Source organism: Panthera pardus, unplaced genomic scaffold, assembly GCF_024362965.1.
Source record: "Panthera pardus isolate Hobbes unplaced genomic scaffold, ASM2436296v1 HiC_scaffold_13, whole genome shotgun sequence".
NCBI classification, from domain to species: domain Eukaryota; kingdom Metazoa; phylum Chordata; class Mammalia; order Carnivora; family Felidae; genus Panthera; species Panthera pardus.
The window spans coordinates 20,940,337-20,967,338 of record NW_026526688.1 but is presented as its reverse complement, the minus strand read 5'-3'; the positions used below and the strand labels follow the sequence as shown (position 1 = coordinate 20,967,338).

General features: G+C 38.9%; 1 protein-coding gene across 3 annotated transcripts in view; it reads right to left on the bottom strand.

The window, feature by feature from the left end:
* Window positions 1-401: 401 nt before the first annotated feature.
* Window positions 402-27,002, bottom strand: part of FGL1 (fibrinogen like 1) — a 52,003-nt gene continuing 25,402 nt past the window's right edge. For 2 of the 3 annotated variants that reach the window (XM_019466719.2, XM_019466718.2), the window contains exons 2-8: window positions 18,841-18,920; window positions 16,466-16,646; window positions 8,830-8,989; window positions 8,479-8,576; window positions 5,134-5,222; window positions 4,754-4,941; window positions 402-758 (exon numbers count right to left, since the gene is read on the bottom strand). In XM_019466719.2, coding sequence (XP_019322264.1) covers window positions 599-758; window positions 4,754-4,941; window positions 5,134-5,222; window positions 8,479-8,576; window positions 8,830-8,989; window positions 16,466-16,646; window positions 18,841-18,912 — 948 coding nt within the window. In that variant the 5' untranslated portion in view covers window positions 18,913-18,920 and the 3' untranslated portion in view covers window positions 402-598. Of the gene's footprint in view, window positions 759-4,753; window positions 4,942-5,133; window positions 5,223-8,478; window positions 8,577-8,829; window positions 8,990-16,465; window positions 16,647-18,840; window positions 18,921-20,534; window positions 20,665-27,002 lie in introns of those variants that run through there. The other variant, XM_019466717.2, reaches the window with a different exon arrangement.

Here is a 27,002-nt window from a genome sequence, read left to right as displayed (position 1 = left end):
TTGTACGTATTAGCTTTGTGACTTTGAGCAGTCACAAAATCTCAGAGCCACAAACTTCCAGGTGTGTTACATGGGGATGATAATACCTCACAGGATTGGTATAAGAATTAAAATGTGGCTTCTGAAAGAAGTGTTTAACCTATACCAACAGCTTAAAAATACAGGATATTGTCATATAGCGATTGAGATCCTAAATTGTGTCTCCGAGTTCCAGCTCGGTAGCAGAGACTTGAATTCACGTCCTAATTTTTTATTGTTTTTTTCATGTGTTTTTCAACAGCGTTCATACTTAATTTATTATGTACTTATGCTCGTGTTATTGCCTAAACATGGTACGTTTTCTGCACTGTTGTATTTTTTGTTTAGCGTAAGCGCTTATCGTAAACTTCTGCATGCAGGAATTCAATAATCTGTATTTATTTGAAGGACTCACGTATTTGCTGTGCTGAAAGCACAATAAGTAATAAAGGTCGGTAGGAATGAAAAGTAGCACACGTAACAGTTGCCATCTACGTGTGTATGTATACGTTCAGAGGTCCAATTTTTCAAAGCACTCTAAAGCGAGACGAATTGCAGAAAGAAAGCCCAGCAGGGAAAATCAAACAATATTTGGAATAAAATCATGTGGCCTAATTTTCATAACCACAGACTTGAGAGAATACCACCATCCATGCCAGGTGTGCCACACAACCCCATTGTCTGTTTTAGCAGCGTAGGAGCCCTTGTGGTACAAGCCATTCAGGTTTGCAGAGTGACACCTAGTGGGAAGAGAAAATAAACACAAAACAATCAGACTAGAAAGCTCCTTCCTAAGCCTTTTCGATAAAAGGCTTTGATTTGACTATGATTTCTGCCATTTTTCAGACAAGGGAGTATCTATCTATTTATGTACTTTTAAGGTTTTATTTATTTTCGAGAGAGAGAGAGAGAGCGCGCGCAAGTGAGGGCCAGAGAGAGAGGGGAACACGAGACCCCAAGCAGGCTCTGTGTCGGCAGCAGTGAGCGCGATGCGGGCCCAAACTCACGAACCCGAACAAGATCATGGCCTGAGCCAAAGTCAGATGCTCAACAGACTGAGCCACCCAGGCGCCCCAACAAGGGAATGTTTATTAGTTTCCAGAAGGCGGGAGATTTCTACAGCAGATGGGTTTAACTGATGGGTTTGTGTGCCCTAACAAAACTCAGGATATAGCCCAGGTCACCTGTCGTGTACTGTAAAAGAAGCATTTCTGGTCTTAATAGCTTTTAAACAAAAAAGCAAGCAAACGAAAACATGACCTTGTAACCTTTGGCCTTTGCAAGAGTGGTATGATTTAAGGAAACAGGGTGTGGCATGGCGCCTTGTAACCAGCTTCCCTGGATAATTTGCACTTACGTGTTCACCTTTCCGCTGCCAAGATTTAGCTTTCGTGCTGCAGACTCCCTCCCCCCTCTTTTAAAAATTGCCAACATATCCATTATTTTAACCTCAAGGGTGAGCAAACAAAACCTAAACCACCACTTAAAGTTTTCCCAGCAATTGACCCATAATCATTTGTCCAAGTTGCGGAGTTAATTTTTTAGCCTCTCTTTTTCCAATCTAGATAAGTGGGTTAGCTAATCATACATTTTAAGAATGTCGCACTTCCTCCTTTAAAATCTGTAAATTTTGTCCCTGATATGGATAGCTAGGCGTATGTGATAATTTTCTGTGTACTGTTAGCAATGAGTCACTACATATTTCTTTATTGATTAACCAACAAAACGATGGCAGACATTAGGGTATAAGGAGAACATTTGCAAGGGACGGTTCTGAAAACTCTATGGAAAGGACCCAAACTGTTGAATCAAAAAAGCATATAATTTACCCATAGATGCTGAATGGTTGGCTCGGTCCACTTACCAGCTTAGTGATTTGCTCCTGCCGACCATCCTGACAATCTCCTAATTTAAATCTGAAACTATGTATGCTGATTCTGCAAATGTCAAAGCCTACTGTGTTTTTAAAACTACCTGAAAGGTAATGTTAGAAAAGAAGATAACAAACTTAGCCTCTGGAATATATATTTTGGCCCATCTCTGTTTTCCTAGAGACATCTGTGCTGTCAGCACTGAGCCTGATGTAGGGCTTGAGCTCACGCACCACGAGATCATGACCGGAGCCAAAATCAAGAGTTGGACGCTTGGGGCTCCTGGGTGGCTCAGTCGGTTGAGTGTCCGACTTCAGCTCAGGTCACGATCTCCCGGTCCGTGAGTTTCAGCCCCGAGTCAGGCTCTGGGCTGATGGCTCAGAGCCTGGAGCCTGCTTCCGATTGTGTCTCCCTCTCTCTCTGCCCCTCCCCCGTTCATGCTCTGTCTCTCTCTGTCTCAAAAAATAAATAAATGTTAAAAAAAAAAAGTGTAAAAAAAAATGGTTTTAAAAAAAGAGTTGGACGCTTAACCAACAGAGCCACCCAGGCACCCCTCTTTTTATTTTTTAAAGTAGGCTCCACACCCAATGTGGGGCTCAAACTCACGACCCTGAGATTAAAAGTCACATGCTCTAACTGACTAAGCCAGCCAGGTGCCCCACATCTTAGCTATGCTGAGACCAATTGTCCAGCATCTTTCAGTTTCTGGAACAGGACTTGCAACCACACTGGGAGATGGTTGGGGCTCTGTTGGTGAATGCATTTGCAAATGCAGAGCAGAGAACACATCAACACTCAGTGACCGCTTTGCCATGTGGAGAAAGAACGTTTTGTAAGTGAGTAATAATTATGAAGTGCCAACACTTCATGTAAGTTAGAAGAACTATAGGATTAAAAAAAAAAAAAAAGGATAAGGAGGAAGAAAATGATAGGATTAAACTACAAGAAAAGGAGACCTGTAGACGTAGCACCAAGCTTCTGGAACAATTGACTTTTTCTCTAACTTTACTGATTTTCCACCTCTACAGACATATCATCTCATTTGGCTTCACGGATAATGATGAGTTCTTAGGCAGCTCCAGCTCAGTAGCTACCTTTCTTTGTCATCTCTGAACCCCGATATCGAAAGTCAAGTAAATTATTTATTTGCCTGTGTTAATATGTGTGCCAGTTGTCATTTAGACGCAATCCAAGCCAAGTCAACTAGGTAGGTACATGGTAATATTAACTGATATGATTGTTTTTTCTGTATATGCACTTCTGTTCAAAATCAAACATTAAGGGATGCTTGCAACTTAGTGAATTATGTGTCAGTTTTATATAATGCTGATAATTTTTACATAATGCTAACTTAGAAGGACAGGGGAAGTAAAAGGAGGGGGAAGAGAGAGTGACAAAGATGGCCTTTTAAAAGAACAAGAAAACCACTAGGGAAAAGACTATCATCACCTTTGGTTTGTTAAGTAGGGATGATACCTTTGTTTCTCTGTTCTCTCTCACTGATGTATGTGCTCTAGTTCCTTTACAAGCGACCAAAATTTTATAAAGTGACACAAAGTAAAAAACAAAAGCAAAATCCAGAGAAAATAATGATTTTACAACCACTGAGTTTCAACTTGACCCACCACACTACCCACAACTAGCTGTATCCCCGCAGAATCTACAACTCTAAAACCAGCACCCTGCAATCACCAAATGCTCATAGGGAGGACTCCCATGATTTTCAGGAAAGTTAACATATGCCTGATATACCTCTATTTCATAAGACAGGATTCTAAAATGCTTTGTAAGTACTTATGTAAGAAAAAAAAAGGTTAAAATTTGGATTTGGAACTTAAATGAATAGTCTTCAATAATTTGGAAAATCTGACACTCCAGGAATACTCACTAAAGATTCTATAATGGAAAATTTAAATGTCCAGACATTTTGAAGTAGTGTTTGTTTTCTAACAAGAAAAGAAGACGTTCAAAACTCATGCACTGCCTAACAGTTGGGGCACATCTGCTTTGCAGACAGCAGACGCTTCAGGTTATTTTTAAGGGAGACTGTATGAAGTTTCCATTCTTGCCTAAACTTTGTAATTACAACAAAGGGAGCTGTCTGGAAACCATCTTGGGTGGAGAACAGTTCAATGAGTCAAGCATATCTGGCCTAGAGGAGAGAAAATATTGAGGAATACAATAAATGTCTTCTCATCCACTGCCTGCAGCACTATGTTAAAAAGGAATTACAATTGCTCTTTAACTACTGAGAAGAAAATCTGGTGAAGTATAAGAAGGCAGAATTCAGATGAATAAAAGGAAAAACTTAGTACAATAAAAAAACCCAGAGTGAGCTAGCTGATAAAGTAACACTGAAGTATTCAACCAGAGGGTGGAATTAAATGTCAGAATACTGTAGAGGAAGTTTCTGCACTGAGAGGAGCTCAGTGGAAGTCACTGTGATTTAAAAGTAGTATTACATCGAAAAATTTACAAAAATAACATGGCCATCACGTGATAAGAGAAGGTAAAGACCAAACTGGTTATTAGAACACTGAAAATATTTCTCTTATGATAAATGCTCCCTATTCTTTCATGTCAATCTGTGGCCAACTATTTGTGATAACTCACCCATAGTTCAGGTTGCAAACAATCTTTGCAGAAGTAGTAATTTGATTTATTTCTGTAACACCTTTCAAGCTTTATTAATGCACACAATGAACAAATCCTCAAAAATACTTCATCACTGAAGAATTCTAGTAAGTGTGATTACATAATAATACCAGTACTACAAAGAAGACAACATTACCTCATGTTATAATTAATGCCCACCAGTGAGATATCATCAATGCCATTACAATAGTGTTTATAAAATGTCAAACCTGTTAAACCACCAGCCAGACTGATCTTCTTCTGCACAATTCCCTTCGTAGTTGTCATTATCTCTGTCCCGTGTGCTGAATTTCATTCTTTGGTGACTAGCCCACCATTGCACCTCAGGATTAAAATTCCCTGTAAGGGAGTCTCCAGCTGTTCCAGAATATTCGCCGATATTCAACTCATAGGAATTCTAAAGACAAAGAGGCAAGTTCCACTATCAGTTGTCACTGTAATATGATAATTTAATAATTAATGTTAGTTAATAATATGTTTATTTAATAAACAAAAAACAGGTTCTACCGTGTATTTTTGTTTCCACTGACTTCAGGGTTTATATTTTATACATTAATTCATAATGTTACTTATTTGAAAATTTTACTACCTTTTCATCTCCAACTTTAAAAAGTTTATACTGTGCATAACGGCTATTTTTTTCAAAATCTGCAAGGTCAATTTTTAAAGTGTAGTCTCCTGAAAAAAAAAAAAAACAACAAGAATTAATAGGATATTTTTGAGGTGTGAGATGACATTGATTTATTGAATTTTAAAAATAATTCATAGCTCTATTTTACTTAAACTGTTTCCTTCTGCTATCATTCCGTTTTGAAAGAATAAACAGTGGCTCTATTGTATTTACAACATGAACATTTCATTGTGTATTTTGCTTGAAAAGAGCTAGGAACATAATATTGAAGGTGGAAAATTTCTACTAGATTTATCATAGGTCAAGTCTAGTACAATTCACTTGACAAAGAACAACAGAAACTAAGTTATTATTTAGCTAATACATTAAGAAGCCTAACAATGAAAGAAGAGAAGTTTTAAGAAGTTTAAACATTTATCTTCTTTTTCTTACTTTCAGTAAGAATGTTAATCTTAAAAGTAAATAATAACTAGTTGGTCGCGTCAAGCCATCTTCTTTTCTCCATTGTCCCATCATTTGTGAATCACAGTTATTACTCTTTCTCTTTTTTTGAAGAGTCAGGAACCAGAAAATTATAAGTCAAACAAACTGTTAGATAATATATGTTCTATTCTCCTACTTTGATAAATAAAATTTCACAATGACCTAGAAGATCAGGTTTGAACTTACGGTCTTAGTCTCCTTGGGATCCAAGCCAGAACATGGAGGCCCAGGGAGAGAGACCCTCTGGCCCCATCACCCAGGTCTTGTCTGTGGTCGGCCTCCTCTCTTCCTATCCCTATCTCTGTCTCCGTCATGCACACAAAAAGGGCCTCGACCACGTTTGTGCACTTTCTAGGCTGCACATCCAAGTTCTGTTTACACCCACACTAAAAGTTGTTGCTTTACCTCCCCTCAGGCTCAGCGATGTGCACACCAGTAACACCATCTTCTCAAGGGGGCTAGATGAAGAAGAGGCATGAACAGGTTTTGGAAACAAGCTCAGGGTTGTTTGGGCAGGAAATGCCAGCTTGCCCCTTACTGAGTGTGGGAGGAGTGTAAACTTCCAGTGACCTTGGTGCTTTAGTACCACAGGCCCTGCCCCCCATGGAGCTCTCTAAGGTGGAATTTTGGAAGAGGCTCCTCTAATCTGATGGAAGGGCAGTAATGGTTATGTGAGCCAAGACTGTGAAGTGGATGAGAACAGTATGGCAGGCTAAGTTAAATACCTTGCATTATGGAAGAGCTATAAAGTCAGTCTCAATGTTTCAGGTAACCATCTAAATATCTTTATGGACAATAAATAAATAAAAAGGCCATTATAGACCGTTCCTAAATTAATATTATTGCAAACACTTGCAGTCAAAATTTATGTAATGGAGATAAAGCTATTTTCAGGGGAAATTCACTAGCCTTAGGTGCGCTCACAATTAAAGAATGCAGGGACAAAGGCATGCTTTTCCTTGGGATGATGTGATATGTGGTTGTGAAACCTAGAACTGATAAATACATTTTTGCTGTCATGACAGTAGCAGCCCGAGTACCCATTAAAACACGAAAGGGAAGCAGATGTGTTGGCAAAGTGCATCTGGGTGAATGAGCATTTAATAATAATTTAACAACTAATTTGAACTTTGTATATTTGCAAGGAGCTAAGGGTTACTTCGTGGAGTTTTCATAGTTTCGATAGGAAACCCGATAAATATTAATGTGCAAAAAAGGCACTATGATAAATGTTATATATATCATAAAATACTCAAAATAAAATAAAATAAATACACTGAGGGAAGGGAAATCTTATATAAATTTAGATAGCATTGATCACAAGAAGGACAAGCAGGGTTCTAGGATTATTCATCTTCTATAGTGTCTCAAAGATCCCTATAATTATAATTATATCCCTATAATTATACTTATAAATTGTGGATATAAAAACACCAGTCACTTTCCCTAACTTGAATGAAACAAGCAAACCCTTGCTTTTATGTTTAATGCATTGCCAGTGTGATATAGCATGCTTTGTTAAGCAATACAATTGCCTTTTATGAAACATTCTAAATCAGACCCGAATGGGGCTGACTACAATCTCAGACTTACAATTGAGGCAAGGAAGGCAATGAGTTGGAGAAAATGAACATGGCAAAGAGAAGCTGAGAAAATTCATCAAATGATATTTTAGACAAATACTGAACTCTAGGAGAAGATACACATGCACTGGTACATAGCAGGAAATGTATAGATGTCTGCAATTTGAAATATATCAATAAAATAAAATAAAATGGCTTGATGGATGGATAGGTATGTAATGAAAACAATTTAAAAAAAACCAGCAAATGGTAGTGTAGAATCCAGGTGGTAGGTTGAATCTTCTTTCCGTTTTGCTGTATCTTTGAAATTTTTCAAATTAAAAGTTGATGGGGATGGAGACAGGATATTTATTAGGGTATTTGTATAAAACAGCCCCAAGTGCCCAATTCTTTGCCTCAACGTTTGCAATGCGACTTTTAACTCCTTCCACTGAGTCTACTTCTTTCCCCCTTAAATTCCCAGCAGACCCGGAAGCTGGTCACACACCCATGAGCAAGCCCAGCCAAGATCAGCAGAACACAGACCTGATGAGCAAAACCGCTCAGCCAACTTGTAGATTTGTGAGGAATAATACATGAGTGTGGCTTTAAGTCAGCAAATCTTGAAGTAGCTTGTTACACACTTATTATGGCAATAGATAGTTGACCCAGTATGGCTATTTTGAGGAATTTGAGGCATTAAAAAACGAAGGATTAGGACACTACATTTCCTTTCCATAAATTGAAAATAAATAGATGAGAACTCTCCCACCTCAGCCCAGATCTAGTTTCATTGCCTCTAGTCCTAGTTTTAAGTGGCCACATTTTATAAAGGGGATTGTTGCTCGAAAGGGATCATTGGCATCTGCAAAACACAGCACTTACTGAATTCATTCCATTGCCTATGGTTTAGTAGAAAACATTTTAACGTGTTTTTTATTTTTATTTTTAATGCTTATTTATATTTGAGAGAGGAGGGGATGGGGGTAGGGAAGGGCAGAGACAGAGGGAGACAGAGAATCTGAAGCAGGCTCCAGGCTCTGAGCTGTCACAGTACAAAGCATAAAGTGGGGTTCAAACCCACGAACCATGAAATCATGACCTGAGTCAAAGTCTGAAGCTCAACTGACTGAGCCACCCAGGTGCCCCTTTAGTGTGTGTGTGTGTGTGTGCGTGCGTGTGTGTGTGTGTGTGTGTGTGTGTGTGTGTGTGTGTTTTAACTATACTTCAAGTGAATTAGATATCAGACAAACCTTACCTTGTGTGGTCAGTAAGTGAATATTTTTATTACCCAGCCAATATTCACCATTTTCTTGAACAAAATTTCCAAAGCCATTTTCATAGTCATTCCAGCCTCTAAAAAATTTGAAATGAAAGCTGATTTTAGCAGAACCCAAAAGGACCTTTGCAGTAGTAACTAAGGTGCCCACCACCTTCCCCAATTACCCCCCCCAATATTTTTTTTTGATTAGCAAATGCACTTTCAGTATTCTTATTTGGAAAGAGTGAAATTCTAATTATAGACCTCAGGATATAATAAAAATGCTTTACTTGTTACAAATCTCACACATGCTACTCCAAATAAATCCTTGCATCATAATTAGCACACCTGTTAAAGTTCTCACTGCCATCAGATCGTCTCTGAATTACAGTCCATCCTCCTCCATCAGACATGTCACAGTAAACAGAGAATTCTGTTGGGCTCTGGAGAGGTTTGATTTTGTAAAATCCACTGCGCTTATACCCATCATTAAAAATCTCCGAACAGTCTGTTTGCAAAACAAGGTAATGTAACATTTGTTATATGCCTTTTTTTCCCCCATAGGAGCCTCTGGATAAGATTACTCAATACCAATGGAGATAGATAAACACATGGTGTAGATAATCAGCTTTTTAAAATTGCATCTTGTATATCTTCCAGTAGATATTAGGAAAGTCTTATTTCCTTTTCTAGTATTTAATTTTATCTCCTTGACATGATCATGAAAATAAAAAAGAAATAAAACAGGGATTTGGTTTCTCATTTCTGATTTTTGTGCAAACACTTAAAAAATTATATATGTTCAATAGATCATAGCATATTTAAGTGGAACTTATAGCCTTATCTGACAGAATAAGAGAACTTATCTCGGGGCGCCTGGGTGGCTCAGTCGGTTAAACGTCCGACTTCGGCTCAGGTCACGATCTCCCGGTCCGTGAGTTCAAGCCCCGCGTCGGGCTCTGGGCTGATGGCTCAGAGCCTGGAGCCTGCTTCCGATTCTGTGTCTCCCTCTCTCTCTGCCCCTCCCCCGTTCATGCTCTGTCTCTCTCTGTCTCAAAAATAAATAAAACGTTAAAAAAAAAAAAAAAATTTAAAAAAAAAAAAAAAAAGAGAACTTATCTCTCCTATGAAGCTAAATTAAAGTAGAAATAGAACCTCGAGCAAATAATATAATATGGGTTATCTTGACTTACAGCATTATAAATCATCCTGAACATTGGAGATGAATTCAAAGTAGTAATCTTCTTGTTAGATTCTTATAACTTCCCAGTTTCAGCAGATTTTTTAGTAGCCCACTGAAATTTCCAACAGTCCATGCATTCTTAGGTGCTTTTGCTAAAAATCGCAAGCTTCTGCTATTCCTTTTATCCCCACATTCTTTTTGCCAGGATATTTCTTTGACCTTTGAAGCAAACATAACTACCAGTCTGTCGCCGAAAAGTAGTATCTATTTCTTAAACTACTTGAAGGTAGAATAAATTAACATCCACTGGGTCTCATCTAGGCTGATTTGTACACACTTTTAGAGAATTTGGCAGTATGGACCTCACTACAGGTTCAACATCCAGGAAGCTGTGTAAGGGGTGGTTGAAGTAGGTGGCCACCGTCAAGAGATCGTCTCAAGAATACTTAGTTGCAGAGTTTTGAGTAAAAACACTATAACTTAAATTATAGCTGACTTTCACATTTTACCCTTAGCATTTTGTTAATTTCCTTCCTTTAAAAAAACAATCTTTTCTTTTCTTTTCTTTTCCTGATTGGATAATTCCATTCTGCTAGCATATTTTAAAGTTCTTTCTTCTTTTTCGTTGTTTTGATGCCAAATTGTCACAAATCCATTTTGTTACAAGTGATATATACTGCATGCCAAAAAGATGGAATGGGCGGTAGGAATTAGACAAGAAAATAAAGACCCTTTGTCACTTTCTGAAGCCCTCACCAGGTTAAGACCAATCATATACTACTGCTGTGGTGAGATGTTCATCTTTGTGATGATTTAGGCTATATTCGTATATTTATATCTGAGATTCAGAAGCACATTCTTTGTGCGTGTTGGATTCTTAAAAAAAAAGAGAAAGAGAGAGAAAGAGGTCCTTTTCTGGCAATTAAACAAGAAGAAAAACATCACCTAAAATTAGTTCAATGTTGCTCAAAAGCTTACATTCTGTGGTCAAGTAGATTGTACAACACTTTTCATTAAAGTAAGCAGATTTTAACCCTGTTAAGGATAGAGCTCTTTGCTTACATGTAATCTCCTACCAAAGAGCTGAATAGTAAAGACTCCAAAGATTCAGGCTGTTTTCCAGGCAAATATGGAAATGATTAGCTATAGCATTTGCCTCTGGAAAACTTTGTGAATATTGCATGTGGAGCCAACATTTTCTATTTGTTTCTATTTTATGCCAACTGCAAGTTTGTGTTTTTAAAAATGTGTCCTTCTTCCCAGAGGAAAAATCCAAACATAACTTAAGATCCAGAGCAAAGCTTTCAACTTAAAAAAAAAATCAAAAACAAAAAATACCCAACAAATTAAAAAACCTCAAAGAAGCATGAGTAGCAAAATTGCTCATATGAAAGAAGTTAGAAATAAGGAGGCTGCCTTGGGGAAATGTGAAAATGGGACTTGCACCTCCACAGCAGGAAGTTCAAACAATGTAGGGTATAAAACATTAACTAGATATTTGAAACTATGATTTTCAAAATGTTTTGACCCACTCAACTCCCCAGATAATACGCAGGCAAGGGCAGGATCGGAAAGCTCCATGTTCCCGGGACTTAAAAAAAAAAAAAAAAAAAGAGGGGGATTTTTGGATGCTTACATAATACTAGAGTGAGGCCAGGGTTGCCTGCCCGCTGACAAACACTGTGCCAAACTGGAAGAGGTGAACGCTTTCTCTGATCATGCAGAAAGCAAGCCATGTTGGAAGGCTTCTGAATGTTTAAGCTTCACAAAGTGACACGACAGCTTGCCAAATGGACTTTTCCCTTTTGTCCCACAATGGTGGCTGAGCTCAAAGCTGAAGCCCGAAGGCACTAAGTACTCCACACTCTAAATTCAAAGAAAGGCCAGCATGAGCTCAGCTGCCCCCAAAGGCATGCTGGGAAATGCTAGAACTAGCCCTGCTGTAGCCATTCTTTATCCCCACCTGCCCCGTGACATTAGAAAGGAAACAAGAAGAAAGGATGCTGGTTCCTTGGAGAGGGCAGGATTCTTGAAGGGTAGGGTGGGTAGGCTCTCTCCTCTGAAAACAAGGGAGAGAGTATATAACAATGTGGATAGATAGCTGACATTCACTGAGCACCTCTTTTGTATGAAATGCTACTGTAATCATGTTACATGTGTTAACTCTGAATCTTTACGACAAAGAACCATTCTTATCATTCCCATTTTACAGATGAGGAAAATGAAGGATATAAAGATTAGGTAACTTGCCCAAAGGCTACAGCTACCAAGATGGGCAGCTGGACTTTCAAACCAGGCTTCAGAGGCAACACCTTAATCACTACACATGCCTCAAGTGACTGTCTTGTAAAGATTGAAGGCCTTGCAGGAGGGGATCTGGCTAAACCAGTGGTCTTGTTGGCTGAACAGATGTGATGCCACGGGCTGTGGTAATTATCACCAATTAATGTGAATTTGGTATCTTTTAATTTAAGTACATAATTTAATAGCAGCCAAAAACTTCAAAATAAGATATATTTAATTATATGTTGTATAAAATCGCATGATTTGTGCATTATCTGCACAAATTGCTAGGTTATAAGCAATTATGTGTTTTTGACCATGAGATGAATTAGAATTCAGAAAACAAATTAGTAATAAAATAGTAACTTGTAAATAAGAAGAAATTTATATTTCTACAGATGGTGTACACGAATATTTAATTTTTTTAAGTGTATTTGTTTATTTTAAGATAGAGAGATAACACACACAAGCAGGGGAGGGGCAGGGAAAGAGGAGGAGAGAGAAAATACCAAGCAGGCTCCATACTGTCAGTGTGGAGCCTGATGTGGGGCTTGAACTCACGAACTGTGAGGTTATGACCTGAGTCAAAATCAAAAGTCAGACAGTTAACTGACTGAGCCACCCAGGAACCCCAATGAACATTTGATATTTTTAATTTAAGGAGACCAAAAATATAAACTTTGGTAGCAAGTTCTTATATATTTTATACAATATTATATATTATGTTAAATATATACTTTTTGGAATTTATGGTTATTATATATTTATCAAGGGTTTGCCTTTGGCAGGCTCTTTAGTACTATTTGTCTATATGCTACAAAATAAAGTACAATTAAACTATATATTTCATACTGTATTCATCATATATGAAGAATATTACATAGTTCTACTAACTTCTGGGGGGTTTTTTTGAGGTGGGGGAGGGGGGTAGAAAGAGAGCACGAGAGACAATCTTAAGCAGGCTCCTACCAACGCTGAACCCAATGCAGGGCTCGATCCCACGACTGTGAGATCATGACCTGAGCCAAAATCAAGAGTCAGATATTCAACTGACTGAGCCACCCAGGTGCCCCCCTGGATTTTTTTTTTTTAGCTGTTATATCCCAAACCAGAAAATGTCTATCATCTATCTTATTTTATGTGCTATAATGTTACAAGACAGACAGACAGACAGACACACACACACACACACACACACCCTACAATGGTTTGTATAGACCCTGAGCATATGACTCTTCCATCCAATTCCTGTTTATGCAGTCAGGCCTCCTCTGATCTTGGTATTTTCATTTTCTAGTAACTGATTTCTGCCTTACTCCTTGGTGACTTCTTGTCTCCCACTTCTTGTCATTTCTTGACACAGGGATTGGAGTTTCAGCTCCTAAGCCTGAGTCTTCCCACGACTGAGTTTTCTCATACACAGTCCTAGTAACAAACATCCAATCACCTGCCTCCTGCCATTATTGAACACTTGAATCTGTGTTCACAACCTGTTCAGAGTTCCTGGGTTTGGGGCTTAGTTTGGAATTTGGAATAAAGGTGCTTCTCTTGCATCCATCAGTTCCTTGTCCTTGTGACCAGCTGTGTACCTACTTTTGGAATCACATAAGGTGCCAGTAGCGTTGGTTTCTTCTGAACCCTCTGTCCTTGGCTTACAGATGGCTGCCTTCTTGCTGTAGCCTCGTATCATCTTTCCTCTGTGCATCAGTGCCGCCGTCATCTCTTCTTATAAGGACACCAGTCAGACTGAATTAGGGCCCATTCTAATGGCCTCATTCTAACTTAATCTCTTCTTTTAAGGCCCTATCTCCAAATACAATCATATTATAGACACTGGGGGTTAGAGCTTCAACATATGAAGCTCATATGGGGGGTGCACACAACTCAGTCCATAAGACAAAGTCATCAGTCAAATGGCTTTTTGGCCATTCTGGTTACTCCCTTCTCTGAATCAACCTTGTTATCAACAATGATTGGCCTGATTAATCCAGTGAGATCCAACCCTGACATCTGTTTCTTACATTTTCCACAGTCTCAGGATAGGTAGCTGAAACCTGCTGAGTGGATAAATGACCACATTACAATTAGGCCTCAACATTCGTCGAATGAAAAGGGTATTCAATTGCTACAATGCCTTACCTCCTATCTGAAAAGAAGTAAAGCCTTCTATACTAGGTGGCCCCAGGAAATCTCGGTCCTCCTCAGCCTGTGGGAAGAAATGTGGGGAGAAGCCTGACCTGATTCTGGTCTTGAACAATCTCATCCACACCCATCAGCAAAAGCACAAATCCTTTGCAGTCTTGTAGGGATTCTCATTTAATTGGTCTGGAGTGGAACCTGGACACTATTTGTAGACAGTTTCCCATGGGTCAATTGCCTTCCTGCATATTTTGCAAGCAGAGTATATGTTCTGGACTATTTTTTCAGGGATCTTTGTATAGTAAACAGCCTTATAAGATAGAGACAGTGTCTCCCTCTAGAGCAGATGGCAGGTTAGTTTCTGCCCACTTTCATAGAAATAACTCTCTTGCAAAGGAGAAAAGACTGGGCAGATTTGCTTGTAACCCATTATAAAAGATTGAGATTTACTAAACTCAGGGTTCCTCACCTGGACACAGCCCACTGCCTGCACATTCTCCACATTGCTTCCTTAGTATTTGCAATCAAGGGATATTGGTACAAACATGAAGTTCTTGTCTCGGACCCAGGAGTCTCTTATCTTCTGCCAACACCCGTGAAACCGAGGCAGGCTAAGTCTTTAGGTTGCAAATGGAGTAAAACCTCAGACCCTCCACAGTTCTTCATAGGCGTCAGCATTTTAACAGTCACGAGGTGATTCTATCTGTAGACCTGGCTGAGAATCACCGTCTTCAAGGAATGTCAACTGATTGTACTTCTTGTTCAATTGCTCTCCTGAGCCTTCTTTCACTGATGTCTTCTGAGGTTCTAGTTCCTGTTCTTTGCCCTGAGATTGCTTCAGACAGTCTCTTTGTTTCCCAAGCCTATTTTTATCCGAGCTGTCTTTGGTTCCTTTTTGTTCCATGCTGCCGAGCCACGAGCCATCATCACCCTACATCCATTCCCTCTACCACAGGCCTCTGTCTGATCCGGAAAGGGGGAAAAGTAGTTGGATTCCAAGAATCAAGGGTAAGGGATCAAGTGACTGGACAACAGAGTGTCAGGAGCCCTGGGCAAATGTCTGACCAGAAAGAGATTAGGTTCTTGGTAAAGAAAGAAAAAGGGAACATTTCATTGAAGCATAGTTTCTAAAATTCTCATAATTCTTATATGCTTCACTGATGAGTATATTTAGAAACACAAAATAAAGATGTCTTTATTCTGTCAGCCTGGAATCTCTTTAGCCTCTGTAGTTTTTCAATTACAGTCAGATATATTTTCCAACTTATATTTGCTTATTTAGCTATTCCTATCTTTCTGTACTACCTTGCTTTCATTCATAAATGTGAGGCTCTGTTATTTTCCAGGTACTCTAATGGGCAACAGGGAAGAAAGAATGATGAGACATCATTCCTAATGAAGTGCCTGCTCAATTGATCAGGATAGACTCATGAACAAAGAAATTATAATACATCATCCCAGTAGCTAGAGCAGACATATAAACAAAGTGCTGTAAATGGCATCCTCCTTACTGACAACTATGGTTTGTTTACTTTAAAAGATGCCTGGAGGAAGGCAAATGAATAGTTCTCTATAAAGAATAACGATATGTGCAGTGAATGTGTTGACAGTTTAAGATCATTAAGTTTCTGGGTGGAAACAATGACCTAATCGAAAGGAAAATTATCAAACCGTAAAATATGCACATAGAAACAACCCTTGTATTTCCCTAAATAATTGTGATCCCTTTTTCTTTCTCTGCCCTTTTATTCTATTACCTCATTTACTACCCTAAGGCACATAAGGGACTCGGAAGGGAAAACTGTATAAATGTAACGAGAAATGCTACACAAAAACAAAACTTTAAAATTTTTCAGATATGTCATTTGCACACCATATGTAAACAATCTCTTGTCTTTGATCTCTCTTTAAACTACAGAAATTCTAAGATATTTAGCATTGACATTAAATATCCCCTCAGAGATAAGAGAGAGAAAAGGATAAAATTAAATTTATACCGGGGTGCCTGGGTGGCTCAGTCGGTTAAGCGTCGACTTCAGCTCAGGTCACGATCTCATAGTGTGTGAGTTCGAGCCCCGTGTCGGGCTCTGTGCTGACAGCTCAGAGCCTAAAGCCTGCTTCAGATTCTGTGTCTCCCTCTCTCTCTGCCCCTTCCCCGCTCATGCTCTGTCTCAAATATAAATAAAAACATTTTAAAAAAATTAAAAAAATTATTTAAATTTATACCAAATTCACATTTGGTATAATGTTCATGCTCCTTGTTATTAGAATAGGAAAAGCTCTTTAGCAAAACCTGAAGTGACCAAATAATGAGCACCACCATTGCACAGGGGTGTGGGTCATAAGTTACTGAAACACTTAAGAAAAATAGGTTCTGACCTGCATATTGCCTTTTGCCTCCAAGGTCAATGACAATATTCTCCTCTCCTTTATCGAGGAACTGGATTTCGTTCTCATGCAAAAGCCGGGTGATCTTGACCTGTTGCTGTTTGACCCGGGTCTCGAGCAGGTGCACCTGGGCTCTGAGTCGTGCTTGCTCCCGGAGACAGTTCTCTAGAGCCTGCAAAGGAATGTGAATCTCATTCTCACTGGGAAATAAATGCCTAACAAGTTGAACAAATTAGTGATTCAACTTTGTCCCCAGCTCCCATTTCAGAATATTATTCTAACCAGAACATGGTATGAAACTGATGCTATTTGATACTATTTGTTATATGAAGAATATGTAATTATGACTATAGTACAGTGCTTGAGCTAGAAATTATATATTAATATGAATTAATCTGAATGACTACACAAAGAGCTTTAGACTCATCTTATTTTATCCTCATAATGATTCCAGGAGGGAGGAATTGGCTCCATCCTGGTGAGGAAACTTGCCCAGGAAGTTCCAGCAGGTAGGAGGGATCAGGATTCAAATCCAGTTCGAGATCCCTGCTCTCAGTTTCTACATGACAAGAAAGCAAAAATGCTTTCTTGACAGCATCGTTGTGCATTGCTAGTGTGTCAGTCTCTAAAATAAACAGGGCTTTTGAATGACCTTTTGGTATTAATGTTTTAAAAATTTAATTGAATACTTAGAATCTGATGACACGTGGTCACCTTTATAAGAGGATACTAATTTAGACCCTCATATCCCTGAGTGTGTCACCCATTTACCTGTGACTGGAAATTCTACTGAAGACACTTTAACTTTTGCTTTTTTGTTTTTCTTTCAATTATTTCAGACAGGGATGGGAGGAGCCTGAGTTTTCCAGTTAAGTCATTTATCTTCTTAGAGATAGGCAAAACCTATCTAAGGGCAAAAACCTCAAGAATATTGCCTGTGCATGAATTAATCAGCTCCTTTCTAAACTGGCATCTGAGAACGCTCCAAAGAGAAAGCAAATGTTGTGGGTGGCAGGGGGTGGTGGTGGTGGGGATTAATTGGGAAGGTGAGCTGCATAGGTGGGTCTCCTGGAAGAGGTACCGAGGCCAAGAAGCTGCAATAAAGGCTCTTGGATACTCAAGGCTGGAAGAGTTACTAGAGGTATAGTGGGGAGAAAAGGACAAAAAACAATTTTTTTTCCCATTTTCCACTCTTACCTTGACATCTCCATTTGCAACTTATGTCATGATCTCCTGCGAAGAGTGTAAATGTTTACTTTTGAGGAATTATGAATTTTCATGTGTAATTACCTTACACTACTACCTTTATACACATTATTGCCTAAGACAGCCATCAGATATATTTCCCACTTTACAATTGCCTCTCGGTTCCTGACTTTATGTACTGCCTTATGCCCTTCCGTAATTAGGAGGACCCACCATGTTCCAGGCACTCTGCTAGCTGGTCAGAATAGCACAGCTGGACACTCTATTTGGGACAAAGAGGTACATTCCCTTCCTATGAAGGCCTATACTGGAAACACAGAGATTCAACCTCAAAACTGGAAGTCACACAGCAAGAGTATGGAGAATTGTTGGTACAGGTCTTCTCCCAGTTTCCAGTCTAAGTCACTGAATGTCTCCTAGCTATTGCTCTAGGACCATTTCTTATTTGCTTGTGGTACTCTCTCCTCAACACTCCTTGATTTAGCCACTCTGAAAGAATTATTTACTTAGCTCCCTGACTCCCACCAGTCTAAAAACTAAACAGCAAGAACACTGGATGGTATCTGGAATCCTGTGCTGCTTTCCGATAGGTGGAAATTGGCTGTGATATTGTTAAGTACAGTGCAGCATGCAATTTAAAAGTACAAGGCAAGTATCTTCGATCTTCATGAGCCTACATACATGGTCTTAGTGAGTTTATTTAACATTTACGAGTTTTCTCTCTCCCAGAATGTCGAGTAAATGAATGTTTCCTCCCTTTTACTTATGAGTGGAGGAAGGCATGAGTTCATTGTAATTACTGTCAGATAGTTTAGTTTATACTAACAGTGTTCAGTATTGGAAGGCTCAACTTTGGGAAAGCCACGGGTCAAATTTAATTACTATGGATAGTTTTAAACTTCTAACATTAACTACCCAAGTAACCCCAGTAACTCCAAAAAGATTTTACTTGTTTATGGCAAATACTGGTTTTGACTTTAAGAAAAAATTTGAAAGCACTTGGTAAGTGCCTATTACGTGGCAGGTGCTTCCACAAACCCTTTTCATTTTCCCCCCCCTTAGTTAATTTTTTTCAGTGACAAATTACTATAGGTTTTCTGCAAAATAAGAGAAATCCAGGTCAGAGCAGGCATTCTAGAAACATCAGTAAATGAGCTTACCCAGCAATTCCTGCCCATTACCAGAGCAGTGGTGACAAGCAGAAAACTGAACATCTTTGCCATTTTCTCCATCGAAACGACTGCAAGAACAAAAGAAATTTCATTAACTTATTTACTGTGAGTTTTTCATGAGACCAGAGTTGCATTCAGACCAGAGGCGATCCAGGATGCTGGTGCCACGCCGTCTCTAATCTAAGAGTCTTCAAGGAAATTCTCCTGGACTTCCCCATGCCTCCCTCACACAGAATGATGCTCTCTGTGACCTCAAATAGGATCGAACCTGTTCAACTTCAGGAACAGAGAAGGGGCGCCTGGATGGCTCCAATGGTTAAGCGTCTGACTTTGGCTCAGGTCATGATCTCACGGTTCATGGGTTTGAGCCCTGCATGGGGCTCTGTGCAGACAGCTCAGAGCCTGGAGCCTGCTTCAGATTCTGTGTTTCCCTCTCTCTCTGCCCATCCCCGACTCGTGCTCTATCTCTCAAAAATAAATAAATATTAGAAGAAAAAAAGAAAGAAATAGAGAAGGGACTCTGACTCTCTTTGAGGGTCCTAATGTTAATGAGCCTCTTGTGCAGAAAAGGCATAGGCTCTGTAAACATGAGGGCCTGGGTCCATATTTTGGCTGAGTCACTTCCTCATTGTGGGACCCCAGGCAACCTACTAAAATGCTCCTGATTTGTAAAATGGAAATCATAATTTCTATCAGACAAGACTGGGGCAACTTTGACATAATATTTTTAGATACCCTAGCATAGGATACGTGCCTAATGAACAGTCACTTATTTTGTATATGGAAGACTGCTTGTATGTATTCAGAGAAGAAAGGGAAAAAATACAACTTAAAGAGGTGATATACATTGTTTTAGTTGATGTCTTAATGTAGAGGCAAGCTATCAAGATAATAGACTTTCAGCTCTGTTTCAAGTTGTAGAGGAAAACTCACTTTACCACTTCTTGAGATTATTTTTATACATTTTTTAATGTTTATTTATATTTGAGAGATAGAGACAGAGTGTGAATGGGGGAGGGGCAGAGAGAGAGAGAGAGAGAGAGAGAGAGAGAGAGAGAGAGTCACAGAATCCGAAGCAGGCTCCAGGCTCTGAGCTGTCAGTGCAGAGTCGATGTGGGGCTCAATCTCACATACTGTGAGATCATCACCAGAGCCAAAAGCAAGAGTTGGACGGACACTTAGCCACCTGAGCCACTCAGGGGCCCCTAGAGTGTGAATTTTTAGACAGCATGAAATTTGTGCATTACAGAGAGTAATAGTCTGCTAGACTGAATGTATAATTTTACTTCTGGCTGACATTTGCTCTAGTATGAATGTAGAAATGCGCTGTGTATTTTATAAGCATCTTCTTCAATTCTCATATAACTCCATACGGCAAGTACCATTATCTCCGTCATACAAATGAATGGCTCAGAGAGGTTCAGAGAGGTTAAGTCACTTCCCTAAGATCACACAGCCACTTTATGGAACATGCAGCAACTGAGCTGAGGGCTTTCCACCTTGACAGCCCAAGCCCTTAACCTGAACTCCACACAGCCTTCCTCGTTATCCACGTATGCCTGCGATACACAGGGAAGCAGGCTGCATGGACTAACGGGAGTCCCTCCCCCTTTGCCTTCTCCAGTTAACATCAGACTCTCTCCTGAACATGGCTGTGATTTATTTGTTCCTGAGTCACGTACTTCTCCAAAGGAACGTTAGGTTAATCTGGAGGAGAGGGGGCAGCTGGCCTGAAGCAGAGGCAATCCAAGGGAATGGTAGTGTTTGTAAATGTTTATTCATTATCAGCTGTCTCTCTGCTCCATTCTGTGCTGCATACTGTGAAAGAATAAACACAGCAGCCTCAGTGAGGCAACGTTTCACGCAAGAAATGAAAATACCTATTAAAAGGGAAATTAAGGACAATATAAATTAAGCATACGTGAAACTGTATGTAATTCAATACAAAAAAAAACTCTGAACTTTCCCAGACTACCCCTCAAGACAAAATTAATTACTTCCCTCTCTGTGACCCCCCCCCCCACTATATTTACAGACCAAAATAGCATTTATCCACTCAGTAAACACTGTTTGCATGCCTGCTGTGTTCCAGGCACTGTGCCAAGTGATAGGATTATCATTTGGTCAGTTTTTCACATGTCTAGTTAGAAAAACTGCTTAGAATAAGATTTTTGAAGGCAAAAGCCCCACCTTGCTAATGGTTGTATACCCAGCATCTAACTTATTACTGAGATCCCTGTAAATTTGTAGTTGTCTCTGACAAAAATTTTCCCCAGGAAGGAAAAATCTTTCTTGGAGATGAAAATGTGCTTTCCTTGCTGTAAAACTAGTCTGTTTGCAGTGACAATACTTCCTCCTTCCTCCTCTATATTTATCCTGGTCAAGGGGAAAACAATGGGCTGAGTGTATTTTTGAAAGTAAATGTTAGGAAGAAGTTAGAGATTTTTGAGGCGCCTGTGTGGCTCAGTCATTTGAGCGTCCAACTCTTGGTTTCGGCTTAGTTGTGATCCCAGGGTCATGGAATGGAGCCCCCATGTTGGGCTCCATGCTCGGCATGGAACCCGCTTAGATCCTCTCTTTCTCTCTGTCTGCCGCTCTCCCCCACTTGTGCTCTTTCTCTCTAAAATAAAAGAAAATAAATTAAAAAAAAAAAAGGAGTTACAGAGTTTTGGTTGGATTGAACACATGAATTTATATTTCCTTTCCCGCAAAACCCCGCTAGGAAAGGAGTAAAGAAAAATGGCAAAGACATGAATTGACAAGGTCGAAGAGAAAGGGGGCAGAGAAAACACCTGGCGTGCAATGTCATCATGTTTTAGGTTGTACAAAGCGTAAGGGGGAGCTGGCAGCGCTGCTAAAACTGAGGAACAAGCAGCAGCAGTGGGGACCTTCACAAATAGCAAGCTAAGCAGCCCTGCCGCGCCCCACCCCGGTGCAGGGCTGAAGGCACCAGCCAGCTTGGAAGGCAGGGTGGAGGTGATGGCCTGGCATTCACATCCTCACCTAAACCCTGAACAGTGCATGAATACTGCTTCTCCCACCCCGCCAGACAACAGGACTTACTTTTTGTTGTTGTTGTTTTACTCTAAATCCAAGTGAGTTAACATATAGTGCAATAATGATTTCCGGAATAGAATTTAGTGATTCATCACCTACATATAATACCCAGTGCTTAACACAAGTGCCCTCCTTAATGCCTCTCACCCATTTAGCCCTTTCCCCCACTCAACACCCCACCAGCAACCCTTGGTTTGTTCTCTCTATTTTAAGAGTCTCTTATGGTTTGTCGCCCTGTTTTTATATTTTTGCTTCCCTTCCTCTATGTTCATCTGTTGTGTTTCGTATATTCCACATATGAGTGAAATCATATAATATTTACCTTTCTCTGACTGACTTATTTCACCTAGCGTGATAACAATCTAATTCCATCCAAGTTGCAAATAGCAAGATTTCATTCTTTTTCATCGTGGAGTAATACCCCATTGTATACATATACCATATCTCCTTTATCCATTCATCCATCGATGGATATTTGGGCTCTTTCCATACTTTGGTATTGTTGTTCGTGCTGCTATAAATATTGGGGGTGCATGTGCCCCTTTGAAACAGCACACTTGTATCCTTTGGATGAATACTAGTAGTGCAATTGCTGGGTCATAGGCTAGTTCTATTTTTAATTTTTTGAGGAACCTCCATACTGTTTTCCAGAACGGCTGCACCAATTTGCATTCCCACCAGCAATGCAAAAGGTTCCTCTTTCTCTGCATCCTCACCAACATCTGTTGTTGCCTGAGTTGTTAATGTTAGCCATTCTGACAGGTGTGAGGTGGTACCTCATGGTGGTTTTGATTTGTATTTCCCTGATGATGAGTGATGTGGAGCATCTTTTCATCTGTCAGCCATCTGGATGTCTTCTTTGGAAAAGTGTCTATTCATGTCTTCTGCCCATTTCTTCACTGGATTACTTGGTTTTGGGGTGTTGAGTTTGAGAAGTTCTTTATAGATTTTGGATACCAACCCCTTTTCTGTTATGTCATTTGAAAATATCTTCTCCCATTCCGTTGGTTGGCTTTTAGTTTTGCTGATTGTTTCCTTTGCAGTGCAGAAGCTTTTTATTTTGATGCGGTCCCAGTAGTTCATGTTTGCTTTTGTTTCCCTTGCCTTAGAAGTCATGTCTAGTAAAAAGTTGCTGTGGCCGAGGTCAAAGAGGTTGTTGCTTGCTTTCTCCTCTATGATTTTGATGGCTTCCTGCCTTATGTTTAGGTCTTTCATCCATTTTGAGTTGATTTTTGTGTATGGTGTAAGGAAATGGTCCAGGTTCATTATTCTGCATGGCACTGTCCAGTTTTCCCAACACCATCTGCTGAAGAGACTGTCTTTATTCCATTGGATATTCTTCCCTGCTTTGTCAAAGATAAGTTGGCCATATGTTTGTGGATCAATTTCTGGGTTGTGGGTTCTGTTCCTTTGATCTCTGTGGCTGTTCTTGTGCCAGTACCATACTGAGCAAGACTCACTGTTCACTGAAGTTGAACCAGAGAGGCTCCAGGTAACATGACCACAGGCACAGTGGAGGTCAGGGGAGAGTAGTTTGTTCCACAGGTTGAGGCACCTCTCCATACACCACCAGGATCCATCTGTCCTGGCAGCCAGGCAGCCCTCTCTCTACTCCTCCCACTACTTTCCAGCCCAGAGACCATGAGATTTCTCTCCAGAGGAATGAACAGGCTCACAGAAAAGATCATCAGAGGCTAATGTAGGGCGATTCTCCAACAAAAGAGCCTTGTCCTCGGCTCATCATTCTCCAAAGAAGCCCACGGGTTGTCAAGCCTCATTCATGTACCCAGGAAAGGTACAGACACAATATTTTGCTTATTTCTTTTAAAGTAGTTCTCTCTGAAGGGAGGCGTATATTAAGTTTCTTTCTATATCTGTATTTACTTAACAGTCTAAAGAGTAGCACTTGAATACCAAATGTTCCATATGCTAACACTGGGCAGAAATCCATACAATGGCAATTAATTTACCCTGAAGATGTATAACTTGCCTGTTTTAACTTAACCCTATCATCTAACATTGTAAACAAAGTAAACATTACAATGTTTACAATGAAGAAAGAAGTGCAGTGCTGAGTAAATTACAAGGCTAAATGGCCAAAGAAGTCAGACAAAACCCAAGAACATCTGTGATATCACTACAGAAAAGCTCTAATAAGCATTTGTAGATGCATTTTTTTCAGTAGGTCATACTTTTATACATTAATAGAATATAATTTATAGCAATATTGTTGAGAAAAATTGATACATTACTCTGTTTGCCTAGTAACCATTTAATATTCAAGCATGTATTGGGTGCCTGCTTTATGCCAGGGGCTATGTACTCTAAGCTCTTATATTTAGCTTATATTAAATATATTGAATTACATCTAAAATATTAGCTTATATTAAAATACACAGAAAATTAAGTTTAATAATGACACTTAAAATTGTTCCCACTGTAAAGAAACACCCTCCGTCTGTTTCAGAAGTGAGAAGAGACTTGCCAAGAAAGAGAAGTATGAGCAAATTGAGACGATGAATAGGTTTGCTATCAATTAATATTTTCTAACTGATTAAAGTCATCTTGGAATTACACTTTAAAAATTTTCTAGGTAACTTTTACAATTGCCATGAAAAACACGATCATTTTTTTTTTTTTTAAGAAGTCAACACCAACTACACTAAAACGCCTTAGTTACAATATAGTAGTGTCCTCAACTATGCATGCAGATACTGAGATATTTACAACGTAAGGAAAATTTTGGGTAGAAATGAATACCCTAACCAAGGGCAGGTGATGTTATAAACAAACACATTTTCATTCCCATCGAGGGGTAGTTTCATGTTTCTTTTGTCTAGGAGTTCCTGGGAGAATCTGTCATTACCATTGGTCCATCTGTCAAGAGTCTGTTTGTTAAAAAAAAAAAAGTCTGTAGAAGAACAAATTCTTACTGCAATTATAACAATTAAAATTCTTTTCTTACTGTTTATTTATTTTTGAGAATGAGAGAGAGAGAGACAGAGTGCAAGCTGAGGAGGGGCAGGGAGAGAGGGAGACACAGAATCCGAAGCAGGCTCTAGGCTCTGAGCTGTTAGCACGGAGCCCAATGCAGGGCTCAAACTCACGGACCAGACCATGAAATCATGACCTGAGCCGAAGTTGGACACTTAGTGGACGGAGTCATCCAGCTGCCCCATAATAATTTGCTTTAGATGTATCGTATATGTTTAGGTATGAAGATATTTCCAACTTTTGTTTTTAATTTAATTTTTTATTTTTTTAAATTTATATCCAAATTAGTTAGCATATAGTGCAACCATGATTTCAGGAGTAGATTCCTTAGTGCCCCTTACCCATTTAGCCCATCTCCCCTCCCACAACCCCTCCAGTAACCCTCAGTTTGTTCTCCATATTTAGGAGTCTCTTCTGTTTTGTCCCCCTCCCTGTTTTATATTATTTTTGTTTCCCTTCCTTTATGTTCATGTGTTTTGTCTCTTAAAGTCCTCATATGAGTGAAGTCATATGATGTTTGTCTTTCTCTGACTGACTAATTTCACTTAGCATAATACCCTCCAGCTCCATCCACGTAGTTGCAAATGGCAAGATTTAATTCTTTTTGATTGCCGAGTAATACTCCAATATATATATATATATATATATATATATATATATATATATATATATATATTGTTACTCCAAAATATATATATATATATTTTGTTATAGTTCAACCTAATGTATTAAGAAAGGAACAGCTAGACACTAAGGAAATTGCTGGTCTCCTGTCTTTTAGTGGTGATTAGGAACGTTTCATAATGTTCTTTGGCTTTTGTAAAGTTTGTTTGATTTGCAAATATGACATTGGGGTGTGTGCTAGCTTATATTGTTTTAAAAAGAGATATTTGAATTTATAAAATCCCAAGAAAAAATAAATAACTGAAAACTTAAAGCTTGATGTATTTAAAATTTGACTATCTTAATAGGCTAAAGCTACTATCATACCTATCTCATAACAAGTTATTAGTTTGACTCATATTTTTCAATTGGTAATAAATATCAGGCAGAATTACAACAGCTATGCTGCTATTTTCTTTAAAACCTCATTTGTACCTTTACGGTTATTTATCACTTAATTTTTAAACTTGTCATAAAGTTCAAGTTTTAAAAAGTAAACAAGTACCCTTCCACATGATGGAAATTTCTGTAATCATTTGCAGAGTCATAAATATGTAAAGGTTTTTTTTTTTTTTTTTGAGAAAGAGAGAGAGAGAGAGAGAGAGAAAGAGAGGGCACACACACGTGCAAGCAGGGGAGAGGCCAAGGGAGAGAGAGAGAAAATCCCAAGCAGGCTCCACGCCCAGTGCAGAGCCCAATGCAGGGCTCGATCCCACGAACTGGGATCATGACCTGAACCAAAATCAAGAGTCAAATGCTGAACTGACTGGTGCCCCAAACATATTTTTTAAAGTCGTTATATTAATTTGATCATATTTAGAATAATTCAATATGCCAAGTCATCTAAAATTCCTCCATACCCTCGCTGTAATAGTAAACATATTCCACAATGTTGAAGAAATGCTTAGGTATTAGGTATTTCAAATGCTTTGGAGGTCTGGTCTTTGTAATTCATAGAGTAAACAATTATTATTTTACAAATCTGGCTTAAGATAAAGTTGTATCAGATTATTTAATTCCTCACTGTACATTTGTATTTCTTTTATGTGTTTGCTTTGGGCTATTTCAAAACTTTCAAGTTTTATAAAACTAAAATAGTTATCAAATGGCTCTTCTTTGACATACTGTGTTATTTGATATAAATTATTCTAAGTCTCTAAAGCCCAATTTCTTCCCCACTAAAATTTTTTTTAAGTTAGTTGACAGTGGATTAAATTTAAAGGCAAAAATGTTAAGTTTGGAACTGAAAAGTTATACAGCTGGTACATAACTTTTATAAACAAAATTATGAAACAAAAGTGCATATTAATGTATTTTTTTAAATGAAAGGATACAAGATAAAAGAAATAAAAAGAAGAAAGAGCTATTGAAGGAAGCATGGTTAGTAAAGTTAGCATTCACAAATGGACTGCACCCTTAATGGAAGACAGTTACTT